The 25,088-nt window shown below is 37.6% G+C and overlaps 2 protein-coding genes across 5 annotated transcripts in view; one reads left to right on the top strand and one right to left on the bottom strand.

Annotated features, from left to right (window-relative positions):
- LOC127617875 (cytoplasmic polyadenylation element-binding protein 3-like) overlaps positions 1-15,119 on the top strand; it is a 35,009-nt gene extending 19,890 nt beyond the window's left edge. For all 3 annotated transcript variants that reach the window (XM_052090012.1, XM_052090010.1, XM_052090011.1), the window contains 5 exons: positions 1,497-1,586; positions 5,789-5,907; positions 8,064-8,178; positions 9,378-9,559; positions 11,749-15,119. In XM_052090012.1, coding sequence (XP_051945972.1) covers positions 1,497-1,586; positions 5,789-5,907; positions 8,064-8,178; positions 9,378-9,559; positions 11,749-11,976 — 734 coding nt within the window. In that variant the 3' untranslated portion in view covers positions 11,977-15,119. The remainder of the gene's footprint in view (positions 1-1,496; positions 1,587-5,788; positions 5,908-8,063; positions 8,179-9,377; positions 9,560-11,748) is intronic.
- Positions 15,120-19,836: 4,717 nt separating this feature from the next.
- LOC127617806 (TATA-binding protein-associated factor 172-like) overlaps positions 19,837-25,088 on the bottom strand; it is a 31,242-nt gene continuing 25,990 nt past the window's right edge. For both annotated transcript variants that reach the window (XM_052089895.1, XM_052089896.1), the window contains 8 exons: positions 24,872-25,013; positions 23,286-23,416; positions 22,903-23,025; positions 22,670-22,822; positions 22,119-22,330; positions 21,758-21,917; positions 21,192-21,362; positions 19,837-20,632 (listed from right to left, as the gene is read on the bottom strand). In XM_052089895.1, coding sequence (XP_051945855.1) covers positions 20,492-20,632; positions 21,192-21,362; positions 21,758-21,917; positions 22,119-22,330; positions 22,670-22,822; positions 22,903-23,025; positions 23,286-23,416; positions 24,872-25,013 — 1,233 coding nt within the window. In that variant the 3' untranslated portion in view covers positions 19,837-20,491. The remainder of the gene's footprint in view (positions 20,633-21,191; positions 21,363-21,757; positions 21,918-22,118; positions 22,331-22,669; positions 22,823-22,902; positions 23,026-23,285; positions 23,417-24,871; positions 25,014-25,088) is intronic.

The raw sequence follows: 25,088 nt of genomic DNA, 5'->3' as shown, positions 1-25,088 counted from the left end.
TACCTGAATGTACTTGGTCATTTTGTTATACAATAGAAAGTATACACAGTCATAATTTTTAAGCTGCCTTGTTTTTAAAAAAAAGTATGTTGCTCACAAGTTGCTAGATAAGCTATTTAGTCTGTTTTGTCAAGAACATTCTCTCATATGCTTGTGGGATTTGTAGTCCTTATCTCTCAACTTGTTAGCAACATAATTTTTTTGAAAACACAGCGGATTTAAGATTCATGTATGATAAACAATATGCACGTAAATCTGACTTTAATGTGATAACCTTTTCTGTGTAAAGTTATAGGCAATTGTACAACTTCGTTGCCATGACGATGTAGTCAACAAAGAATAAACCCTAAAAAATCTGTAAAAATAACCATTTAAATAACTCTACTGCTCAAATAATACATGAGATTTAACAGAAGGATTCCAGCTGACTACCACCCCTGGAGTCACGAGTTTGAATCCAGGGTGTGCTGAGTGACTCCAGCCAGGTCTCTTAAGCAACCAAATTGGCCCGGTTGCTTGGGAGGGTAGAGACACATGGGTTAACCACCTTGTGGTCGCTATAAAGTGGTTCGCTCTCGGTGGGGCATGTGTTGAGTTGTGCGTGGATACCGCAGAGAATAGCGTGAAGCAACCACGCGCTTTATGTCTCCGCGGTAACGCGCTCAACAAGCCACGTGATAAGATCTCAAGGCCTCTGACGTGGAGGCAACTGAGTCACTACGCCACCACGAGGGCTTAGTGTGCATTGGGAATTGCAAATTGTGGAGAAAAAGGGGAGAAAATACCGTATTTCCGAAAAGGCACAACCGGTGAATTAAGTAAAAACAATGCCTGGGAAGATGACAGGAAAGACCTCTTGTCATCTTGTTCTCCCCCTTTACTACACCAACTAAAATTAATGTATCAGTTTTTTTGCACCACTGTAATCCTTGTGAACTTTCACACAATAGACGCATGTACATTCGAGAGATTTTGATAAAAATAATTTCTATAATTTTCGAGACGCAGTTTCATGCACTGACTCTAGTCTGACTGGCAAGGTTCTGAAAACGCTGCAGATCGCGGAAGACCTACCACTTCTCTAGTGTTCATGTTTCATTCCCATGTTGCATTTGTGAGCTTTGTTGATTAAATTCTGCAGTACAAAGAGTGTGTGAGTGTGAGTCTGACCAAGGAGGAGGAGGAGGGAAAGAGCAGCTCCAATTCTGATAATTAAAAATAATGGTGTTAAACAACGTATTGAATTTATTGCATGATTTTAAATTATTATAATTTGCTTGGCTGACAAAAATGGGTGAAGAAATTCCAACACCATGTCTAGGAACTATAATAACAGTGGAAGGTGGTTTGTTCTTTTTTTAGGACAATAAGAAAACACTTGTTGCAATTATGTGGAGGGAGATCCTTTTAAACGTTAAAAATCCATTGCACGCATACTTTTTTACAATCTTTGGAATCCATATTTTTGGCCTTAAAACTTTCCCTTTTTCCTACAGATGAGATCACAAATAGTTTCCGTCGCTACGGACACCTGGTGGTGGACTGGCCACATAAAGCAGAGAGCAAATCCTATTTTCCTCCTAAAGGTAATGACATTATGACATCATCTCTCCTGCAGCCCTTCAGTACAGCTGTAAACGCAATCAGATTTATTCCCTGTAATACCCCAGCGAAACATTAAGTTCATTTTGAGAAATCATGGTGTCAAGGTTTAGCTGATAGAATGGTCCTGTTATCCCCTGCTGGTAGATGCTGTAACTACATGTTCTGGCTGCAATAAGCCTCTTTCTCCACTAAAATACTTATTTTGTATACGTTGTTTTGGTATTCAGTAATTCATTTTTTAAAGGGCTCTTAAAAGAGTGAAACGGATTGATATTTTTCCGTCTGCTGCCTTTGTTGTCAAAGCTTAGGATAGTCGCTAGTGAACGGCTTGGGAATGTGTGCCTTCTTTTGGTGCCATCAGCCAATCAGTGTTGTCATGGCATCAACGTCCTGCAGCTTCAGAGATATTAGTGACATGGCATTTATGGCTCAGGTCAATGGCTCAAACTTCTGTGCCCTTGAGCAAATGTGTCAGCAAGTGCAAAGCCTGTTTATCTTAAAGAAGTCTATTGTGTTGATGCTGATAGATTTTGTGTTTTGTGCGTCTCATTGGTCTCTAGCAGCTTAAAATGCCTAAAGGTGTTCGTTACTGTGGCTTGCACAGACACATGCAGACAAGTACTTACAGATACAGTACACACCTAGAGGGAGAGACCAACTGAGTTTCATCATATAACACATGCAGATGTTTGTGTCAGTACCTAGAAAGAGTGACCGATAGGGTGCTCAGAGTATAGGTTTGAGTCCATACACCGATCAGACACAACATTAAAACCACCTGCCTTGGAGTAAAGACGCTGATTATCACTCCTGTAGTTTCAAGTTTGATTCCAGGATGTGCTGAGTGACTTCAGCCAGGTCTCCAAAGCAACCAAATTGGCCCAGTAGGGAGGGTAGATTCAAATGGGGTAACCTCCTCGTGGTCGCTATAATGTGGTTCTCGCTCTCGGTGGGGCGCATGGTGAGTTGTACGTGGATGCCGCGGAGAATAGCGTGAAGCCTCCACATGCTAAGTCTCCGCAGTAACGCGCTCAACAAGCCACGTGATAAAATGCGCAGATTGGCGGTCTCAGAAGCGGAGGCAACTGAGATTCGTCCTTCGCCACCCAGATTGAAGTGAGTCACTACCCACCACAAGCACTTGGAGCACATTGGAAATTGGGCATGCCAAATTGGGGAGAAAATTATTTAAAAAAAAAAAACACCTGCCTAATATTGTGTAGGTTCCCCTCGTGCCGGGGAAACAGCACCAACCTGCATCTCAGAATAGCATTCTGAGATGATATTATTTTCCCACAGTTGGTACAGAAACACTCAAATCAGCCTGCCTGGCACCAAGTTGGCTGAGGGGACCTACACAATATTAGACAGGTGGTTTTAATGTTGTGGCTGATCATTATATGGCATATCATGGAAGCCAAAAACAATCTGTAGTTTATTCTGGCCAAGAACCACCCACTTGGACAGGAAAGGTCTGTTTGATCACCAAATGCGACCAATCAAAATTTATTTAGTCTTTCAGGCAGTTAAGGTACAGGCTTTAACTGAAATTGTCGATACTTAATTTTGAACCTTTCATTTCATCAATTTTGTTTTTAAATATTTTTGGTTGAAAGTGTGCTTTGTACTATCAATGTCAATTGATTCCATATTCTGTTACATAATGCAACCACATTCATATATTGTTAAGAATGGCTTAAGTGTTCAGATAATGTTTGGGTCCTCTGTATTTATTTTTTTGGGTTGTTTAGGGGATTATTGGCCTGCATAAAACAACTGCACTTTTACTGTATAACTGGACTCCTGTAGCCTTCGTGCCTGGCCTGCATGTCACAGTGTTTAACTGGAGTTTGCAGATGAGCTCATTGGTCCTCCAGCTCATATGAAACACTCATTCAGACTGAGTGAATGGAAGATGCTGGTCATTTTTTCCATCCTGTGTTGTAAAGCATTGTGACTCACAGAGGGCAGGTCTGAGTTTAATACAGAGGTCCTAAACATGTTGAAAATGGGTAAGTGCCTATTTGCAGGGTTGATATATGATGATCAGTAATACTGAGCTCTCTTTAAGAGCTCCTCCTGTTTCTGAGACCTTCTGGAAACCAGTTTACAGAATTCGAGGAGGAGCATTAAAGCTGTTACCTGATCTCTTTATCTGTATGGTTTTCACCCAAAAAGTCAAATTCTATCATACTGTAATTTATTCACTCTCATGTTGTAACAAACCTGCATGCTGTTCTTTTTTCTGTGGGACACAAAAGTACAAAGTTTTGAAGAGTTTTTCATGGTTACTATGTTTATGAAGATTGGTAGTGAATGACGACTTAAATTTCAATCTGTTCCTCACACAAAGCTAACACATGGCGGAAGAAGACTTATAGAGAACTTTTATTTATCTTTTTATTTTTTGGGGGATGTGAACCATACCTGTCAACACTCCCATTTTTCCAGAGAGACTCCCGTATTTCACACCCATCTGCCGCCCCATTCTCGTTTTGTTATTTCTCCCAGGAAACTCCCTTAATTTGTATGGCCCAAACCTCGTTATATGAATAATCACATCAATATATTATTCCAAGGTTGTCCAGTTGCCAGATTTTGTATGAAACGCATCTGACTCACACAATCGACACATCATACAAATTTCAACCCATTTGTGACCTCAACCTGGCAACCTACAATCCAGTTGCACTGTTGATATCTGCGCAGGTAGTAGACGCGGGAAGTTGAATCAAGCATCCCAGGTGGTGCTCCAGTGAGAAAAAAAAAACAACAAAATGACAAATTGAACAACAGCAGGACGGAAGAATTTAATTTCATATCTCGAAGCCATATCGATTTTAATATCAGACATGGTGGGAAAAATGACGTTACTATGCACATTAAATCACAGCGGCACAATTTGTATGTGTTTAGCCTGCCTCTGGCATCCAGCAGCACCCCCCCCCCAACTTATAATTGTGGTACCCAAATGTTGACAGGTATGATGTGAACAGTCAATAAATAAAAATAAAAAAACTGTATAGATACTTTTGCAATCCACTGACAAATAAAAAGCATATGCCGTTTCGAACAACATGAGTAAGAAAATAATGACATCATTTAAATTTTTGGGCAAGCTATCCCTTTAACCCTTACATTTTTATCTCTGTGCTTTAGTGTTCCTCAGTCTTTCTCTTATGAAATGTGTAACGATACAATCGCAGTATATATTTGCTCTTCCTTAAAGGAATATTCCAGGTTCAGTACAGGTTAAGCTCAATCGAAAGCATTTGTCGCATAATGTTGATTACTACAAAAATATATTTAGTCTATTCCTTCCTTTTTCTTAAAAAAAATAAAAATAATAAAAATAAAAATATGGGTTTCAGTGAGGCACTAACAATGGAAGTTGTAAAACTGTCTATAACAACACAGAAAAGGTTAGTAAGTGATTTTATCACACAAAAATCATGTTTACATGCATATTGTTTGTCTTGTGGCTATAGTTTTGAAAAAGTATGTATTTTAATGTTCAAAAATTGGCCCCCATTCACTTTCATTGTAAGTGCCTCACTGTAAACCAGATTTTTGCTATTTTAAAGAAAAGGAGGGGCAAGTCAAAATGAATGTTTGTGGTTATCAACATTATGCCACAAATGCTGCCAATTGGGCTTAACTTGTATTGAACCCAGAATATTGCAGTAAGTCATATTTTTTACTTGATTGACTGCTATTTGATGAAGAAGCAGTATGGAAGTAAACTATAGCAAGTACAACACGTGAACTATTATATGGCTGTTGACATTTGGGTGTACTAATTAAATGATGTAAGTTGCCTGTCTATTTAGACTCAAGAAGTGTCTGAGAAAATGTGTAGCTGATGCGTTATGCATAGCTCTCAATATGTGTTCAAGTTTCAGTTTTGTTACATGTACTTTTCTTCCTTCTAACCTCTCTGCTGGCTCTGACCCTGATGTTCTCAAACTGCAGTCTTGTAGCAGAAAAACAAAAAAGACAGGGAATAATGGACAAATGGCATATAGTCTTGTGTAGTCAGACCTCTGACCATCTGAATCGATCAATCACAGTCGGTTTTGTTATTACGTGCTGATTAGGGGTGGGTTATCTGAGAAAAACTATACCATAAACTGCTACATTGTCCAATGAGATTGTCTCATCTCTAATGCTTTTTCTCCTGCAGGTTATGCTTTCCTGCTCTTTCAGGAGGAGAGTTCCGTTCAGGCCCTCATTGACGCCTGTATTGAAGAGGATGGAAAACTCTACCTGTGTGTCTCCAGCCCCACTATTAAAGATAAACCAGTGAGTAAAGCCATGCCGTGGTCCACTAAAAGCCCCAGTACACTTACTGAAAAGTTCTTGTTCTTTGTTCAGAGGTAAAATATGTTTGAAAAAGCTGAGCAAGAACATTCAGACACCTGTCCCATACCACTGTGGGAGGCATTTAGAGGAGCATTTAAATATGAGGACAATCAGTACTAAGCGCTACAACCATGCACAATGCCTTATCCAATTTTCATGAGAGCGCTAATTCTAAGGGCAAATTTCGTGCCAGCACAAATGGATGTGGGTGGGAGTGTTTGCTATTGTGGGTGTATGTACGCAAACTGTGGGTGTATCATATGTAAATGAATTAGCGCAAATTTGCTGTTTTCCTGAGAAATAGGTTACTGCGATTAAGATGCTTCAATACCAACTGTTAACTCCGTCTGTTGCAACTCTGTTGGATTGGGTATAATTTTTGTTCCACTTAATTATGTTGATTATATTTTCATTTTGTTTAAAGTGTAATTTCAGTTTAGAAATATTTTTGGTTTATTTATTTTTTTGTGTTTGAATGCATGAATTATATATTTTTAAATCAACATCGACCTGTAGAAGCGACATGTGTGCATTCACTGTAACAATCACTGTTAATACTAGCATTGATTTGTGTGTCAGTAGATGAAAATGATTAATAATACTTACATTCCCTATAATTGTGAGCGTACATCCAAATTCGGAAGAGAATCACATTTTCTATGCGTATAAAAGGAGCATGTCACTGTCATAAAAATATGAAATACGTGTCACTGCCATTCATCAAGGACGCATTTAATGCACATTGTCTATTATAATTAATTGCATACAGTCCATTTACACTACCAACTTCTTATATATGTGCTGTATTTGTTTATATCGATGGTGCTTGACAGGAAATTGACTATATAATAGGTTGCAGATGGTGGAAATGCCAGAGAAGAACCACAGAATTGAATTACACTTAATCCAGCCCATTTGCACGTTGCGCGGGAGTTTTTGCCAAACCTACTTAAGCCTAGACTTACCGCACGCTTGCACGAAAATACCAAAATTTCATGGCCATGCCCACTGACTTTGCACTTATAACTAATGCTAGCGCTCTTAAATGGGGCCCTTCATGTAAAACATATGACATTAAAATGTGTTATCATTGACTTCATGCCTTATTCTACGAGTAGAATTCAGACAAGATCAGTAAATGCAGGTGTTCTAACCTGATTAGCCACTGATCAGTCACAATATTAAAACCACTGAGAGGTGAAGTGAATAACATTGATTTATCTTGTTACAATTTTGTGTAAACCAAACAGTCTGTTCTTGAATTTCATGTGTTGGAAGCTGGAAAAATGGGCAATCGCAAGGATCTGAGCGACTTTGACAAGGGCCAAATTGTGATAGCTAGATGACTGGGTCATGACGGTCTATGGATTGTAAATATACACTTGCTGTCAATGGACGAGCGCATGTGTGTGCGCTCAACTGCATTAGAGCGCCAACTACATTTCATATCTGTATATTGTAAAGAAAGGGGATAGAGGAAACATTTATTTTTCTGTCATCTAGTGGACTGAAATACGATTTTTACAGGGAGATAGAGTTTGTCATAGATTGTAAATATATACAGTATTATTTAAATCTTTTTTTTTTTCTTTGGGCAATTTTCTGTCCAATTAGACCAATTAGTGTATGTGTGCAGGGTAAGCTTTTACATTTACATGTACATTTATGCATTTGGCAGACGCTTTTATCCAAAGCGACTTACAGTGCACTTATTACAGAGACAATCCCCCCGGAGCAACCTGGAGTTAAGTGCCTTGCTCAAGGACACAATGGTGGTGGCTGTGGGGTTCGAACCAGTGACCTTCTGACTACCAGTTATGTGCTTTAGACGACTACGCCACCATCACTCAATTTAGCTTTTAAATTTGGGTGTGAAAAAATTTGGGATTTTGGACCAATTTGATTTCAGAGTGGGTGGGGCTTAAGAAATAGAAAGCAAGTAATCAAAAAAACATCTGTATGCTGGTTGCAGTCGTTTCGGGCAAAAACTCTGATTTACATGGAAGAGCTTTTATTGCTTAACACTTTAATGCTTCACACCTGGTTTGGACAAAATGGAGAATTCTTGTGAGAATTTAACCGTTTCTCCTCCTCAGGTCCAGATTCGCCCATGGAACCTGAGTGACAGTGATTTTGTGATGGACGGTTCTCAGCCTCTTGACCCTCGCAAGACCATATTTGTGGGTGGTGTTCCACGACCTCTACGTGCAGGTGACACTCTCCTCTCTAATATCTCTTGGTCTTGCTCTGTTGCGTGTAAAAAGGCTTGCTTGCCCCATCTCAAAAGGTTTTTCTGGGCTGAAAAATTAGCTCTAGACCAGCCCCATAAACCTGATGGTTTCGAACCAGGAACTACTAAAATCAGGAGATTGGATACTGTTGTCACCACTTTTCAAAAATGAAAATTCTCTCACCATTTACTCACTCTCATGCTATCCCAGATGTGTATGACTGACTTTCTTCTGCAGAATACAAATAAAGATTTTTAAAACAATATCTCAGCCCAGTTTGTTCAGTCAATGCAAGTTAAAGGTGGCCAGAATTTTGAAGCTCCAAATAGCACATAAAGGCAGCATAAAAGTAATCCATAAAACTCCAGTGGTTAAATCCACTGGTGTGAGAAACGGCTCAATTTATAAGTCTTTTTTTTTTTTCTTCGATAAATATCCCTCTTTGACCAGCTTTTTGATCAGTAGGTGGCGATATGAACAAAGAATGCAAATTGTCAAATTGAAAAATTTGAAAGTGTATATTTATACTAAAAAAATAAATTTTATGTGATATAATAGGTGTGGGTGAGAAACAGATCAATATTAGAGGATATGGATTTAACCACTGGAGTTGTATGGATTACTTTTATGCTGCTTTATGTGATTTTTGGACTTTTAAGTTTTGGTCACCATTAACTTGAATTGAATGGACCTACAGAGCTGAAATATTCTTCAAAAAAAAATCTTCATTTGTATTCTGCTGAAGAAAGAATCTGGGATGGCATGAGGGAGAGTAAATAATGAATTTTCATTTTTGGGTGAACTGTCCCTTCAAAGTATTAAAAAAATGTATTAGTCTTTTTAGAAGTGTAAAACATGGCCTAGAAAATGGTAGATGGCAAAATCACACCTGAAAACATCATCAAGTAAGCCTAAAATGCAGTTTGCAAACCATTTTCCTTTCGTTATCTTGCATATTTTGGATTAAAACATGATATTCCTTGAGACAAAAATGTAGGATGGGATTTGAATTTTACCCAACATGATTGGATTGGATTGTGAAAGGTGATGTGTGTTTTTCAGCTCTCTGAAGTACTTTCATATTTTCTCCCCCAAAGGTCAGATATGTCATCATTAAAGTTATGGAGTTGTTTTGAAAGCTTGAGAATAATACTGTGATTTTCATCTGTGTGTGTTTAGTGGAGCTGGCTATGATTATGGACAGACTCTATGGAGGTGTGTGTTACGCTGGCATTGACACTGACCCCGAACTCAAATACCCCAAAGGGGCGGGGCGAGTGGCCTTCTCCAATCAGCAGAGCTACATTGCTGCAATCAGCGCCAGATTTGTCCAGCTGCAGCATAATGACATTGACAAACGGGTGAGTTGGCTCATATAATGGCAACCAGAATTGCACAATGAAAACTCTTTTCCGTGATGGGGATTGCAAGCCAAACTCTCAAATGTAGTGTTATTTTACACAATGCAGGAAAAAACATCTCTAGCCAAAGGGCAAAACTGAGTAGAGTATTGACTTAAAGTCTTTTTTAGGTCACCCAAGAATTAATATTCTGTCATAACTAACCCTCATGTCATTCCAAAGCTGAATGACTTTCTTTTGCAGAACACAAAAGATGATGTTTTGATTAATATCTCGGTTCGTTTCTTCAATACAATTGCAGTGGATAGTAACTTACTTTTAATCTTAAAAAGGGCCCAAAAGTATCATAAATGCAGCTCATACTGTGCGTCATATTCCAAGTCTAAATGGTTTATCACAGTAATTTTTCAGAATTACACCACTTCCTCTTTTTACTTGAACGTGGTAAGCATGTGCTTTGATTCTGAAGGAAATTGCTGCATCACACATTTCTTTGCCTTAATGCACGTTATGGATGAAACCTTCTGTGACATGCTGAAGACTTTTGTATACGTAGTAATTATATATTGTTGTCTAAATCACAGTTAAGCCAGATACATGGAAACAAATGAGAAATGTGCTTTTTACCGCAATATTTTTCCAAGTCCTCACTGAATTATGGTTATTAAAATGCATTGATACAGATTTGATGCTGCCGGGTTCTGACTGAGAAGCAGATTTGTAATCAAAACAAATTCTTTGTTTAAAATAAAATTATTCTGGGCCTGGGTAGCTCAGCGAGTGTTGACGCTGACTATCACCCCTGGAGTCACGAGTTTGAATCTAGGGTGTGCTGAGTGACTCCAGCCAGGTCTCCTAAGCAACCAAATTGGCCCAGTTGCTAGGGAGGATAGTCACATGGGTTAACCTCCTCGTGGTAGCAATTAGCGGTTCTCGCTCTCAATTGGCGCGTGGTAAGTTGTACATGGATCGCGGAGAGTAGCATGAGCCTATACGTGCTGTGAGTCTCCGCGGTGTCATGCACAATGAGCCACTTGATAAGATGCACGGATTGGCTGAGCAACTGAGACGTGGATTGAGGTGCGTAACCGTGCCACCTTGAGAACCTACTAAGTAGTGGGAATTGGGCATTCCAAACTGGGAGAAAAGGGGATAAAAAATTCTAATAATTTGGCCTGCATAAGATGATGTTTAGTCCAAACACACCCAAGTAGTGTGTGCATGAATGCAGGAGAGAGAGAGATTTTGGCAATTGATTTTATATGGCCAGATGTATTTTTGAAATGATATTTTAATTATTTTTATGGATATATTTAATATTAAGAATGTAGTTATTTTATGTAGGCTACTGTATACTTTGCTTATGATTTCTATGTTGATAATTCCCCCACAAGAAAAAAAAAATGTGTAGTCATTTTAAAAATAACTTTATTAACCTTTCTTTATTTTCATTCTAACTGGTTACCAATTGAAAAGGAGGCAGTGGAATGCTGGAACTGGAACGAAAAAATACAGTTTCTGCTCAGAACGAACCGAAATGAAACACATTTCGCTTTTAGTCCCTGGTTCGCATTGGTCCGCACAGAAACTTGTGCGGTTTATTGTTGAAAATTATATTTGCACTTTAAGTGTATTGCGACTCAGATGGCCCTAGACTTTAGGAAACTGGAATTCAGAATATTGCTGGGGCTACACTGGTCTGCTTGTTCACACACCACTTATAGGACTTTTCAGCAGTACAGACAAGATACTACCCTGAAAAGGATTTTATGTTGAACTGTAATTCTAGATGTGACTGAATGCCTTCCTGCAGTTTTGTGGTTTTCCTGTAAGCCGTTTCCATATAACCGACAAAATAGACGGAAACCCCAGAGCAGACTGTGTGTAATCAACATGGCCATTGGCTGCTGGAGGCCTGACAACCATTTGAAGTCTCAGACGTGGCATTTGTTAATTTTAGCTCACTGCTATTCCAGTTCGCTTATGCACACTCCAGAGTTAATGGACTGTTTTGGAAATGTTATTTAGAAGTAAATAGCTGGTGATCACTGGACTGAAACTGGATGCCCACCAGAATCCCCCCCACCACCAAACCAATGCATCAAAACTTGCAGCATTCGTCGCTCATTTTGGCTGCATTACACTGTTTACAATGTTTTGACACATCCGATTTTGTTTTGTTTTTTCAGGTGGAGGTGAAGCCGTACGTGCTGGATGATCAGATGTGTGATGAATGTCAGGGCGCTCGCTGCGGAGGGAAGTTTGCTCCATTTTTCTGTGCCAACGTCACCTGTCTGCAGTATTACTGTGAGTACTGCTGGGCGAGCATCCACTCGCGCGCCGGCCGCGAGTTCCACAAACCGCTGGTGAAGGAAGGCGGAGACCGACCTCGACACGTGTCCTTCCGCTGGAGCTGATGTCAGTCCTGCTACATCCTCAAACCATCCTCTCCACCCACCAAACACCTTCAACATCATTAGCAGTAACTCAACAACTACATACACATGGATTTTCATTCTCATTTTGTCTATTTAGAAACAAATATCTTAATATATGTGTTCAGTTAATACTCTGCTTACAGAGAATATTAAGAAAATATACATTTTGAGTCTGCGTGCTCAAAAGATGCACTTTGGCACATACATGACCCACAGTCAGTGTTAACGCTTATAAGGATGTTGTGCTTTTAATCTTCTTATCCATCGTTTGGTTGGTTAGTGCTGCATATAGGAAACATTAGACAGCGTGAGACTATATATGAATATACATTTACAGAAGTTATATATTTTTTCATTTAGATTTATCTATATACATATAGATGAAACATTTTGGGGGTCAGACTTTTTAAGAAGCATGCACTTATTGTGACAAAAAACAACAAAAACAAAAAAAACAACAACAATAGGATATTCCCCTTAAAACACAGACAAAAAAGTTACCAAAGGAAAAGTGATTCATTAAGAAAGTCGTGCGATCCGGTGTAAAAAAAGAGAAAAAAGAAACATGCCAAAATTAGAGTAAAACACCATTATTTGTTCTCCGTTTTGAAAAATATGTATAGTAATACCTCATGCATTCATGTTTGCTTCAATTTATGGGCTTTCATTTTTATGACAGTTTTTTTTTTTTAGTGTTATGTACATGTAATGCTGCAATAGCTTTTGCTGCTAAATCCATGGTATGAATCCATACCGTCACACTTTATTCAGGTTGGGGTGTAAAGACGAACAGATCATTTTGCAAGGTTGAGTGCTCACCGGGGCAAGAGGCAGGTCTGCGTTTGCCTCTAAACTGCATATTTGAATCCGCAATGCATGCAGTGGAATGTCCGAAACTCAAATTGGGCCACACTTTCATTTCCCCAACAATACAGACACATGACAGAAACACTGAAAACAAAACAAAAAACACACAAGGTTCTCTAATCATGTAGTGAACCGAAACAGATGACAAAGCTGCAATAATGTGTTTTGAAATCAAAATTAGATGTAGGATGTCCTTTTAACGATCTGTCTTGAAGTATTTTTTTGCAGTGATTGTTCATAGAATTGTGCAATTTTTTTATACAGTATGTAGTTAGGTTAATATGACGCCTAGAACTGTGACTCGCTTTAACTGTTATTGATGTCTGACTTGGAAATCCTGTGACTTCACAACTATTGTATGTGTACATATATGTACACATAAATGCATACAGTCCCGTCTCTGATAGTTCTCTCTGCAGAGATTGCACACACACACATATACAATATATATGTGCGTATATACAGTATGTAGATAAACACACACACACATTTTCAGAAATAGTTTTGCATTCGCTCGTGATTTTGGGTTTCCTTGCAATACCTTTTTCCATCCCAGATGTTAATTAACCATGGTTTTCTACAGTAACCATATATTTTAACCATGATATTTGTAATAAAGCCGTATCAAGAATACCAAAACGTATAATTAGATTAAATTGAAAAAAAAAAAAAACGTGTTTGTTTTACTATAGTAACACCATGGCTCATTTGTGTTACATGTACCATGTTTTTTAAAAGCACAGATCTTACTACAAATGGTTGCTGCAGGTTTACTACAGTGAAAGCATGGTTACATTTTGAAAGGGCGTGTTTTTTATTGTTTTTTTGGTGGAAAATATGGTTTAAAAAAAATACTTGTTCCACTTATTAACCATGGTTTATTATAGTTAAACTGTAGTAACCTTTCTATGGTTTTTTTTCTGAATTATTTTGGTTTTCTAAAAGGTATAGTAGTTCAAATATGGCTACTGTAGTAAAACCATGGTATATGTTGTGTTTTATTACAAATACTAGAGTTCTGCTGTGATTATTGTAGTAAAGTCTTGCATAATTCTGGTAAGAGATGGTTAAAGATATTGCGATTGAACCTAAAATAAATGCTAGGGAATGCAAAACTGTTTCATCTATTAAAATAAAATGTATAATCATATAAATAATATAATCTACATACTTGGCCCACAACACAAACAGTCAGAACCAAAGAGCGCTTCTTTTCCGACTCTAAATGACCAACAACACACATAACACGCCTACAATTCACAATACGGTGTCCAACTAGTGTGGCAAACTGACTCTGGGAGAAATAAGCGAACAACTGGCTCTAAATCAATAACTTTCGTGTGGATCGTGTTATGAGCTGATAGGCCTGCACAACTATGAACTACGGTGGCCGTAACGCTACCAGAATAACCGTGCGTAACCGCTGCATTTATATCCAGATTATCCTGCAAAGCTTGAAGTAGAATAATGACCTGCTAATGTTGATTGTGGACATTTTTTAAAACAAAATTCAGAAAGGTAGACTTGGAGGTTGTATGGGGGAGAGGAACGCATCGCGTACAAACGCGTCATGGCTGCTTGTTTGGAGTGTGGATGGGTATTATGGGATGGCATGTGAAGGCTTTAGCCGTTGGATTTTTAACGGGAAATCCCCGTTTCGTTTGTGTGACGAGCGTCGCGTTGCCGTGAATACCGAGAGTCAAAAACTGTCAGCTTTTCGGTTCAGTTCGTTGTCCCGCAAAAAGAAAACGGACGTAAACAAACTACTTTTGTATTGGAGTAAATTAAAATGAAAAGAGGATAGATGGTAGTCGCGAATGCTGATGACATTGAATTCTGGGTGTCTTTGTGATATTTTTTCCCTGCCCAGATTTTTCTATGTTTGTTCCTTCTCAATGATATTTGTTATGCACTACTCTTTGTATCTGGATGATTGAACAGTTAGCGTTTTGTTTGTTTGTTTCTTTTTTTTTTTCTCTCTATTTTTTTATTTTTATTTTTATTTTTTTATAGAAACATATGTGTGCTTTCTGACTGACGTAATCTTTTGCAATACCTCAATTTTGAAATATAATAGGAGAGATTAATATTTTTTAAGTAAGTTTAAATTCAAATAAAGAATATATATATAGGCCTATATTAATTTAATTCTGCTCGAAAAAAAATGATTTAACAGATGGTTATTTTTATTTTTGTCATTCTTATTATCTTTTTATTTTTGAAAAAAAAAAAGAAAGAAAAGAAAAAAAAAACAACAACAACTGAAGGAGTATTATATTTTCAAATAATACTGTAGGAAATTGAAGTATGGATGATGTCCCCGCTGAATTCCTTCAAAATCACAGTGTTCTGTAAACATAAATAATACAAATATTATATACGGCAGGCCCATCAGGTGCCTCTAAAGTGAAATAAACATACTACGTACATTTTTATATATTTACAATCAGTCCTTTACTATGCTAATTAGAGTTGTGGAAGAATCTTTTGTTCATTATATTTTTATTTGACTTTTTTTTTACATTTCTTAAAATAGTGTTCTTCATTGTTTTGTAAAGCACACATGACCCCATTTGTTAATCTTAAATAAGTTATGGAAAACAATTATTTTTTATGGTTTTTGGAAAGATGGTGAGAAAACGTTAATTTTCAAAACCTGAAAATGTGTTAACCGATTCATCTTTAAATTGAGTGAAAGCCCCCATGTGCATCGTGATGTGGTGGCCTTCACCCAAGACTTGAATTAGTCCCTTTTTTGTTTTGTTTTTTAAGCTGAGAACCTTGATTCTTTGTTGTAATGTGCAATACTGTTTGTACTGTTTGTAAAAAAAGAAAAGAAAATGAGGCATAAGTCTTTATTGCAGATTTATTTTCATTGCAAGCATTGTGATTCACAAATTATTTTCTACTGTGTATTTACTCATGTAGCCTTTGTACTGAGAATTGTTTTCATTTTTTTTTTTTTTTTTTTTTTGCTAAATAAAAAAAAAGACAAAACATTTACATATTTTCCATAATTTTTTATTTAGTGTTTTATTTAAAGACATAATCCTCAACCATTAATGTTAGCTATTTCTGGGGGAAGAATTTCATATCTGGTCAATGTCATTAATATTATTTTGTATGTTTACTTGGAATAAATTAATTTTATGGAGCTAATTCTTACAAATATTTTTCTTTCTTCCTTTTTCTGTAATATTGTTTCTAAAATGTCTACAGTTTGAAATGCAAAGCTTGTTATCTCTGAAGTTGCTTACATTAATGTGACACTACTGTGGAGAAAAAAAAATCACGCACACACATTAACACAATCATGGTTGGTCAAATAATGTGATTAAAATGTATTATGAATGGGCAATAAAAAACAATGGCAGATTGGAGCAAATGTAAGGTTGTGGTGAAACCCAGTCAAGAGAGATGACATAATGAGCTTTCACTGTTACCACTGAAAACCCACTTCCTTCTGAAAAACCTTCAGTGGCTGAATGAGATGTCGCATAACCATTTCAGAAGCTCAGTTGAAAGTATTTACCATATTGACCTGAATGATATAATATAGGGTTCTGTGTGTGTTTTGGCATGAATCTAGAGGCCCGGCTTTCATTTACAGTTCTGAGCAATTCATCCATTTAATTGGATTTTGCAAACAATATCATCAAAATCTCACTTTTTCCTTAATGCATGTTAAAAGATGTACTGGAGATTTCATTCATTCATGGTGTGAAGGCCTCCCTTGCAATCAAAACATAAACCCTTTTGTAATGGTCTTTCAACCTCCCCCTGAAAGCTAACATTTCACTCATACCATTTCTTTAAAGTTTAGATTTTACTACATTATATTGCAATCATTTCATACCCCTTAATAAGCTGTGCTGTGTAACTACAGGTCACAAGACCATTCAAGACTAAAATGTTCTGTGTTTAGTGACAGTTTAACATCAAACAGCTCTAATAGTTCATTTTTGTCTTGTGGCATCTCTCATTGACCACACTTTCAGCTCCATTTGTTATTTAAAAAATAAAGAGAATTATATTAAAAAAATGTAAAAGCCTTTTGATAGATAACTTTAATTTCATACTTCACTTTTGTTTAAACAGCTTACACAGCTTTACAAGGCTTGGAGTGTTAAACCGGACCTCTACGTGTCTATATTTGCAGTAAAACTGTGAATAACGTGTTTTTTTTACTAAAATAAGCGCAGTGCTGATGCTTACTACTTTCTTTTACACCTTCGTGATTTGTCCTTTTCTGTACTTAAAAGCAAATCTCATTAAATGTAGCTGTATGAAACATTGTCATCTTTTGCACAGTTCTCTTCTTGTAAAACGTGAGTGGTGAAATGCTACCAAACACTCAGATGTCTTGCATTTTTGCCCGTTTTAGCTTTTTTAAGTAATATTCCAGGTTCAAAAAAAGTTGAGCTCAATCGACATTATTTGTGGCATAATCTCCACACACACACACAATGTTTTTATATCATTGTTTGGGACTCCATAGACTTCCATGCATTTTATGCAGATCTAACGATTATTTATATCCCCTACCCTTAAACCCAGGACCGTAGCAAGGTAATCTGGGCCCCTTTCCTATGACGAAATACAATTTAGAATTTGTTGTGGGGTCCTCTGTACCTTTGGGCTCCTAGAATCATTACCAACTTTCATCCCACTAGCTACAGCCCTGCCTAAACCCAACCTTTTTAAATAAAAAAATTGTTTAGTATGTTTAATAAGCCATTTCCATCAGGACCGCTGGCTGGGCCCCACAATGTAGGTGATCTCAGGTTTTAATATCCTTGTGGGGACATTTGGTAACAGTGAGGCACTTACAATGGAAATGAATGGGGACCATTTTTGGTTTAAAGGCAGAAATGTGAAGCTAATTTTTTAAAAGCACTTAGGTCTACATTAATTCTTCTTTTGAAATTCGTGTGTTATTTCAATTTGAGCTGTAAAGTTCTTTAAATTGTTTATTCAGGATTACAGTGTTTTTGGCGTTAAGTCGTCATGGCAACAAAGTTATAAAATTGGATGTAACTACACAGAGGATAGTATGCAATTCCATCACCCTAAAATCATGTCAACACACACATTGTTTATCTTGTGTTCATACTTTTGAATCAGAGAATTATTTAACGTTTATGGATTTGCCCCTTTCACTTCTGTGCCTCACTGTAATCTCGATTTTTTTTCCTTTCTTTTTTTTCAAAGAAAAGAAGTAAATTCATTTTGGTGATACTCAACCTTATGCCACAAATGTTGTTGATTCCGTTTAAATAGTTTTGAACTCTGAATATTCACTTAAATATTGACAGATATATTTGCATTGCATGTAAATATTAAAATGTTCTCAGCCATATTTGATTTGTGCAGTGAATAGAAACGAAGTTGTGAGAGATAATGGCATGAGCTGTAGAAAGCTTGTAGATTTTCTACAGCTTTGTCAAATAGCATTTCTTGGAAATGCTTTCCAAACGGAACAGAACAACCCATTGAAGAGACTACAAGTCTAACCCTCACAGCCAATTTTGAATTCCCATCAAAAAGTAAAGATATAGCACCACTGTGATGGTTTATAACATAATATTTGCATTTTGAGAAGTTACGTATATAGTATAATATTTAGTGTATGTGTGTAACCGGTCCTGCTTGACTCATTCCAAGCAGGATTCGAACTGGGTTGGTCGGTGTTGTGTCGAAGTCTGTTCCCCCTATGGTTAGTGTTCCCCTTAGTGCCGATAAACATAGGGGAGACCAACTTCAACACTAACCTAAGAGGAAACATGGGATAACAGAGTTCGTCAACGCCGTTAAACAGTGAGAAACAGACTTCCACACTACACCCGCATGGGAGGCGGGCGTTAACGAGGAGGCTAAAGGCTAGGCTACAGTCGATTGGCATAGTAGTGTCTGAAGAGGTGGGCATACTGTGAATTTATGAAGAATGAATATCCTAAGAAAGTTAGGTGGGCATTTACCAGCTGGCTCCTGTTACACACATATACACTGGATCAGCCACAATATTAAAACCAACGGACTAACATAGTGTAGCTTCTCCTGGTACCGCCAAAACAGTGGCAATCCACATCTCAGAATAGCATTCTGAAATGCTATTCTTCTCACCACAATTGTACAGAGTGGTTATCTGATTTACTGTAGACTTTGACTGTTCGTCCATTCGCTGTTGACCTCTCTCATCAACAAGGCATTTCCATCCACAGAGCTGTCGCTCACTGGATGTTTTATGTTTTTGGCACCATTCGGAGTAACTTCTAGAGACTGTTGTGTGTAAAAATCCCAGGAGATCAGAGGATACAGAAATACTCAAACCAGCAAATCTGGCACCAACAATCATGTTATGCTTCAAATCACTGAGATCAAATTTTTTTCCCCCATTCTGATGATTGATGTGAACATTAACTGAAGCCCATGTCCTGCATCTGCATGATTTTATGCACTGCTGCCACACAGTTGGCTGATTAGAGAATCGCATGTATCATTGTTGGTGCCAGACGGGCTGGTTTGAGTATTTATTTAACTGCTGATCTCCTGGGATATTTGCCTCGCCACTCTTCCATGGATGGCAGTTTTGCCCACTGTCTTTCTCATAGTGGATTCATGAACAGTGACATTTATTTATGTGAGAGAGGCCTGCAGTTCCTTGGATGATGTCCTCTGCTTTTTATGACTTCCTGAATGAGTCATCCCTGTGCTCTTGGAGAAATTTTGGAAGGTCAGCCACTTCTGGGAAGGTTCACTACTGTGCCAAGTTCTCTCCATCTGGAGATAATGGCTCTCAATGTGGTTATCTGGAGTCCCAGAGCTTTGGAAATAGTTTTGTAACCTTTCCCATACTGATGTATTTCAATCACCTTTTTCCTCAATTTTTGGAATTTCGTTCGACAGTGGCATAATTTGCTACTGGGTGAGACATATTAAATAAATGCAAACAGACAAGCAAGAAAATACACTCTTTAAAGAGAGCTTTTTAGAATTTATTAAAATTCTACCAGCTTACCCAAAAAAGGCAAATAACAGAAATATTTACAAGTCCTAATTTTTGTTTTCCTTTTAAAATGCTACAAAGCTGTGCCTAAAGATCAGTCAGTGCATGTAAGACATTTTAAATGATGTGTCTGATAGGGCAGCAACTACAAGCCCTTCATATTCCTACAATAGTCAGTTAACTCCCCCTAGAGTGGGCTGGAGGATGCAGTAACACTGTCCTTCACTGATCTAGATGATGACAGAAGTGTTTTCAGTGCATTCCAGTTCTTAACTCACCGTTTTCATTTAGTTCTGTCTGGTAATACGGTCACTGTGATACTGATGGCGAGTTCTGGAAATCCTGAGGTTAATTTGTCAATTTATCCACACAGATGCTTGTGCAACACTTTAAGACTTCCTCCAGTGCCAAACTAGGAGACAATTTAATAACGGACTGCAGGCGTCAGTCTTGAGCGAATTACAAGAGACTACTTGCAAGGGAAAAGTTGGAAGACTGTGAGAGTCATGAGATTTTTAGGCAAGCATTAGACTGGAGTGTCTGTAGGCGATGGACATCTCGCCATCATTCCTTTATGCTTCCAAGTCTTTCCAGATGTCGGCCGTGCATGTTGTACTGGGTTCATTTGAGTGAATGCATAAAGCTGTCCAGGTTGTACTCATTCTCATACAGCTGCTGGTCCCACAGGTCACCCAGTCCATCAAGAACAGACTTCATACTGGGTTTCCCAGAGGACGGCTCACTCTTGTCTGCCTTTTCATCCTACACATCAACACAAAACAGCATCAGTATAAAATGTGTGTCCTTGTGCAAACATTCTTTAATGAGTATATAACAGGCTAAACACTGTTTAGGAGAGAAATTTCTCATGGATTGGTGTTGTGTGTAATTATATATAAATGTATATATATTAGATAGTTAGGACTAGGGATGTAACTTTTGTAATGACAGTTTTCATACCGTTGACATCTAATTGATGGATATAAAGTCAGGATTTTTAATAAATTAACTGATTTGGATTTTTAGAAAAGACAGCATCAAATAAAGTCTGCGTGAAAGCAGCCAATTCCTGAATCAAATGCATAACTGATCCGTTTAACTGGGCAGTATTTATTACAAATTATTATTCTTTAAATAATATGAAAAATTATTTTTGACAGTATGGCATACAATGAAATTGCAGTAAAGCACATGTCTTTTTTTTTGTCTAAATTTAGCTGCAGATAAATATAACTTTTAAAAAAATATATATTTTCTCTTTTTTGTGTGAATTATTATCATGTGAAAATCTTATACCGTTACACCCCTTATTAGGACTGACCTTGTCTAGTGTGAAGAGGTTGAGCAGCTGTTCTGTGCCCATGCTCTGCAGACTGGCGTTATCTTGGCTGATGACTGTATTGGCGATGGTCATCTTAAACTTCTGCAGACCCATGATCTTCTCCTCCAGCGTGCCCCGCGTGATGAGACGATACACATTCACCACACGTTTCTATGAACACAAAAAAAAAAAAACAGTTTAAATGGACACAACTAGGCTACATTTTTACCACAGCTGAAATTGGCCCAAATTAAAAGAGCATAAAGTTGATATCTTAGAATCTGTGTGGCTGACAATGCTGATTTGAATAATAAATACACATGAAATAGTACAAATTAATGTACACAAAAGTATTAATACATAAATGCTATTTTCCCCAAACCTTCCAAATTTACAAAAAAATACATGGCTGTCAAATCACAAATGGGGAATAAATATTTGTTAATAGGATTATGCTTTCTGGCTGATTCAGATAATCTCAAAATGTCTAAACATCGACTGATCAATCACCAATATATCTGTCTGTCACTAGACATTACATGACACACACGCTCTCTCCTCAATACCTGTCCTATTCTGTGTGCTCTGTCCATGGCCTGCAAGTCTCTCATAGGGTTCCAGTCATGCTCCACAAACACTACAGTATCAGCACCTGTTAGATTCAAACCCAGTCCACCTACATGGGTGGTGAGCAGCAGGACATCTATGGATGGGTCATTATTAAATCTGCGAGAGGAAAGAGATTCCATACAAGGATAATAATTACTTTAAAATGAATATTCAGGGTTTAAAGCAAGTTAAGCTCAAATGGACAGCATTTGTGGCATATTTACCACATACATTTATTTAGACTTGTCCCTCCTTTAAAAATAAAAATAAAAAAAGAGCCGCAAAAATGGAGGTTGCAGTCTGGCACAGATGTCTCACCTAGAGACTATGGAGTGTCTGTGGCCGGCCTGAACACTTCCATCCAGTCTGAGATAGGTGACTGTAGGCAGAAATAGTTTGAGCAGATCCTGTTCCACGATGTCCAGCATGCTCTTCAGTTGGCAGAAGATCAGAACGCGATGCTGAGCTACCACAGCCTCTGTGCCACCATCAGTCGATCCAGCAGAACCCAGTCCACAGTCCAACAATAACTGGAAAAGAACATGGAACAAAAATAAAAGCAGCTGCTACTACTACTACGTTTTTGTCTGAAATTTACATATTATCTGTTAAAATGTATTTGAACATCATTCCAGGTAGAGAAAACAAGGTTAGGAATACAAATGCATAAATGATAAAGTCATTGGCCAGTAGATTTTTTAGAGGCATAAGACCAGATGTCGTCTGCTTTTAATATTGGCCTAATAAGACAGAGGCTGGTTATTTAATAATATCAATATTGGCCATGACGGATATGTTCACTGATCTATCATATACTCCTACTTGTGAATAATGAGGCAGGGCTTTGATAACAGTTATGTGCAGAGCACCTGTTTGAGTGCAGAAAGTTTTGGGGCATGCTGGATGTCTCGGAGGCTGGAATGTTGACTGGTAAGCTGTTCTGCAATGTGTTTGTATTCTGGATGTTGTGGGGTCAACACTAGTGCTGGGTGATTACACAGCTTTCTCAGGTACTGCAGAGCCTGAAACAAGCAACACGTCATCATTAAAGACAGTCTGAGAGGAGGATATTCATGTCCTCATTTAAATTCCTGGGATCAACCTGGAAGACGTGTCCGGTAGCCTTTAGTTTGGGCTTCTCCCCTTCTTCCTGTGATGCTGTAGATATTACATCATCCACATTCACCTTCGCACGAGACTTTGCAAAGTCTTCATACAGTTGAACCTAATCAGATACAAATAAGATTGAAGATTACCCATACAGACAATATTTGTGTATTGCCTGTGGAGATGCAGAACTGAGATTCTCATTTCTCTCTGAAGGTGTACAGTACAGACTAACTGGAGTTGAAGTGTTTTATGAGGGCCAATAAATGTTATTTTCAATTTGATTTCCATCATGGCTGCTGACTTAACAGTACAACTTTTGCTGTAACAATGATTCAACCCATCAAATCCTTGACAAATATCCTGTATTTTTTGTACCTGTAGAGGACTGAGGTTGCAGTAATAATCTTGTATGATCTTGGGTGGTAGATCTTGAAGAACATCATCCTTCATTCTTCTCAGGAGGAAGGGCAGAACCTGTCTATGCAATGCCTCCATTGCCAGCACACCTAAAACACACACACACACACACACCCCCAAATATACATTAGACATTTGTTTTATTATTGTAGTCAGACTAAAAATGGTTCAAGGAACAAAAACTTTTTTGCCAAATGTAACCGAAAACACTCGAGTGTTCTAGAGTGAAAATATTTTTAAATGCTGGCAACCAGTTAATAACTGGTTAATTTTGATGAAACTAAAAGATCAAAAGGGTTTACAGTACATTTTCGAGTCACCCAAACAAATTGGTCTTCTCTTTTTAGTCGATAATAAGCATGCGCCTTGATTCGGAAGGACACCACTAGGTTAAAAACAATGTTTAAAAAAAATAAAAACATTTGGGGTGCAAAAGCTGAAGTTTGTCCATATACACCCACACAGTGAGTGCATGCATGCGAGAGAGTGAGATTCCCTGTGCACTTGTTCGGCCATTTAATATCATTAAAAGTTAGGTTATAAAATTATTTAAAATAAATTGTTTGCTATTTGAAAAGCATTTTCATGACTTAAAAAGGGACATGTTTGTCAACATATTTTGATATTGACCCAAATGTTGTCAGAAATAACCTATTTTGTGAGACACAAAGCTTTCTTTACAGAAGGGGCACTAGATGGCTCACAAAACTGAATCCTCCATTGCTCTGAATTCAAATCATACAAAACATTTTACATCTCATAATTTTTTCACTCTGGAGTGTAAATTGTAATTAAAACTGATAGTTGCAAGGATTCATACTTATTAAATCCGCAACAGCAGTATCTATAAAATATATTTATTTTAAATCCTCCAGTAAAACTCGATTGTGATTGGCCCATTCTGAACAGTGCTGCCAAAAGTAACAGGTGCCACGTGACAGCGCTGTCTATGTGCTGCCTGCTTCAGCAGTGGTCTAGTGAACTGTTGTCATGTTTTTCCGAAAATAAATACATTTCATTTATTAAATGATTTAAGCAACATATTTGAAGATTTTCTATCATTCAAGAACTTTAAGCACCTCTTGGTAAAAATTGCTATTTTCAAGGGTATTCCAGGACTTAAAATTTGAAAAAGCCACCTTGTACGAACCCTAGACAAGAAAATGCCTCTTGTTGAGTCTTATTGAAAAGTGGATATCATTTAATTCTTACCATCAATCCTGTTACCTTTCTGAAGGCATACCAACATTTTAAATCAACATTTAAACTAAAAGACATTCTTTGTCTAAAATCTTACAGATTATTATTTTAAAAATCATCATAACAAAATTATAGACACCTTTTTATAGGAATGACCCAAATAATCATCAATCATTCATACAGCCTTCTCATATGCACCACAAAAGGTCAGTCACAGAATCATAGATCTAAACGTAATATAATTCATGTCTAGTCATTCCTTAAAACAGTGTTTATCTCAAGAAGAACTTCATATTGTGAAGTGTGTGATGCTTAAACGAGGAAACAAAGTTGAGAAATCCCACCTGCTTCCTGTTCACGTGAGGAACTTTTAGCATCTCGACTGGCGAGGATGGGCTTCCCATAGCGGGCAGCAAACTGTCGTTCGGTACCAAGAAAGCCTGGCATCAGGAAGTCAAAGAGTGACCATAACTCCAGAACATTGTTCTATAGCAACAAAAACAGTGTTAAATGTTAGTGCATTAAGGTTAACGAGAGTCAAAGTCATGCCTAGAGCTTGGC

Source organism: Xyrauchen texanus, chromosome 24, assembly GCF_025860055.1.
Source record: "Xyrauchen texanus isolate HMW12.3.18 chromosome 24, RBS_HiC_50CHRs, whole genome shotgun sequence".
In the NCBI taxonomy this organism is placed as follows: Eukaryota; Metazoa; Chordata; class Actinopteri; order Cypriniformes; family Catostomidae; genus Xyrauchen; species Xyrauchen texanus.
Note: the sequence above shows the minus strand (reverse complement) of the source record. Positions and strands in the feature narration are given on the sequence as shown.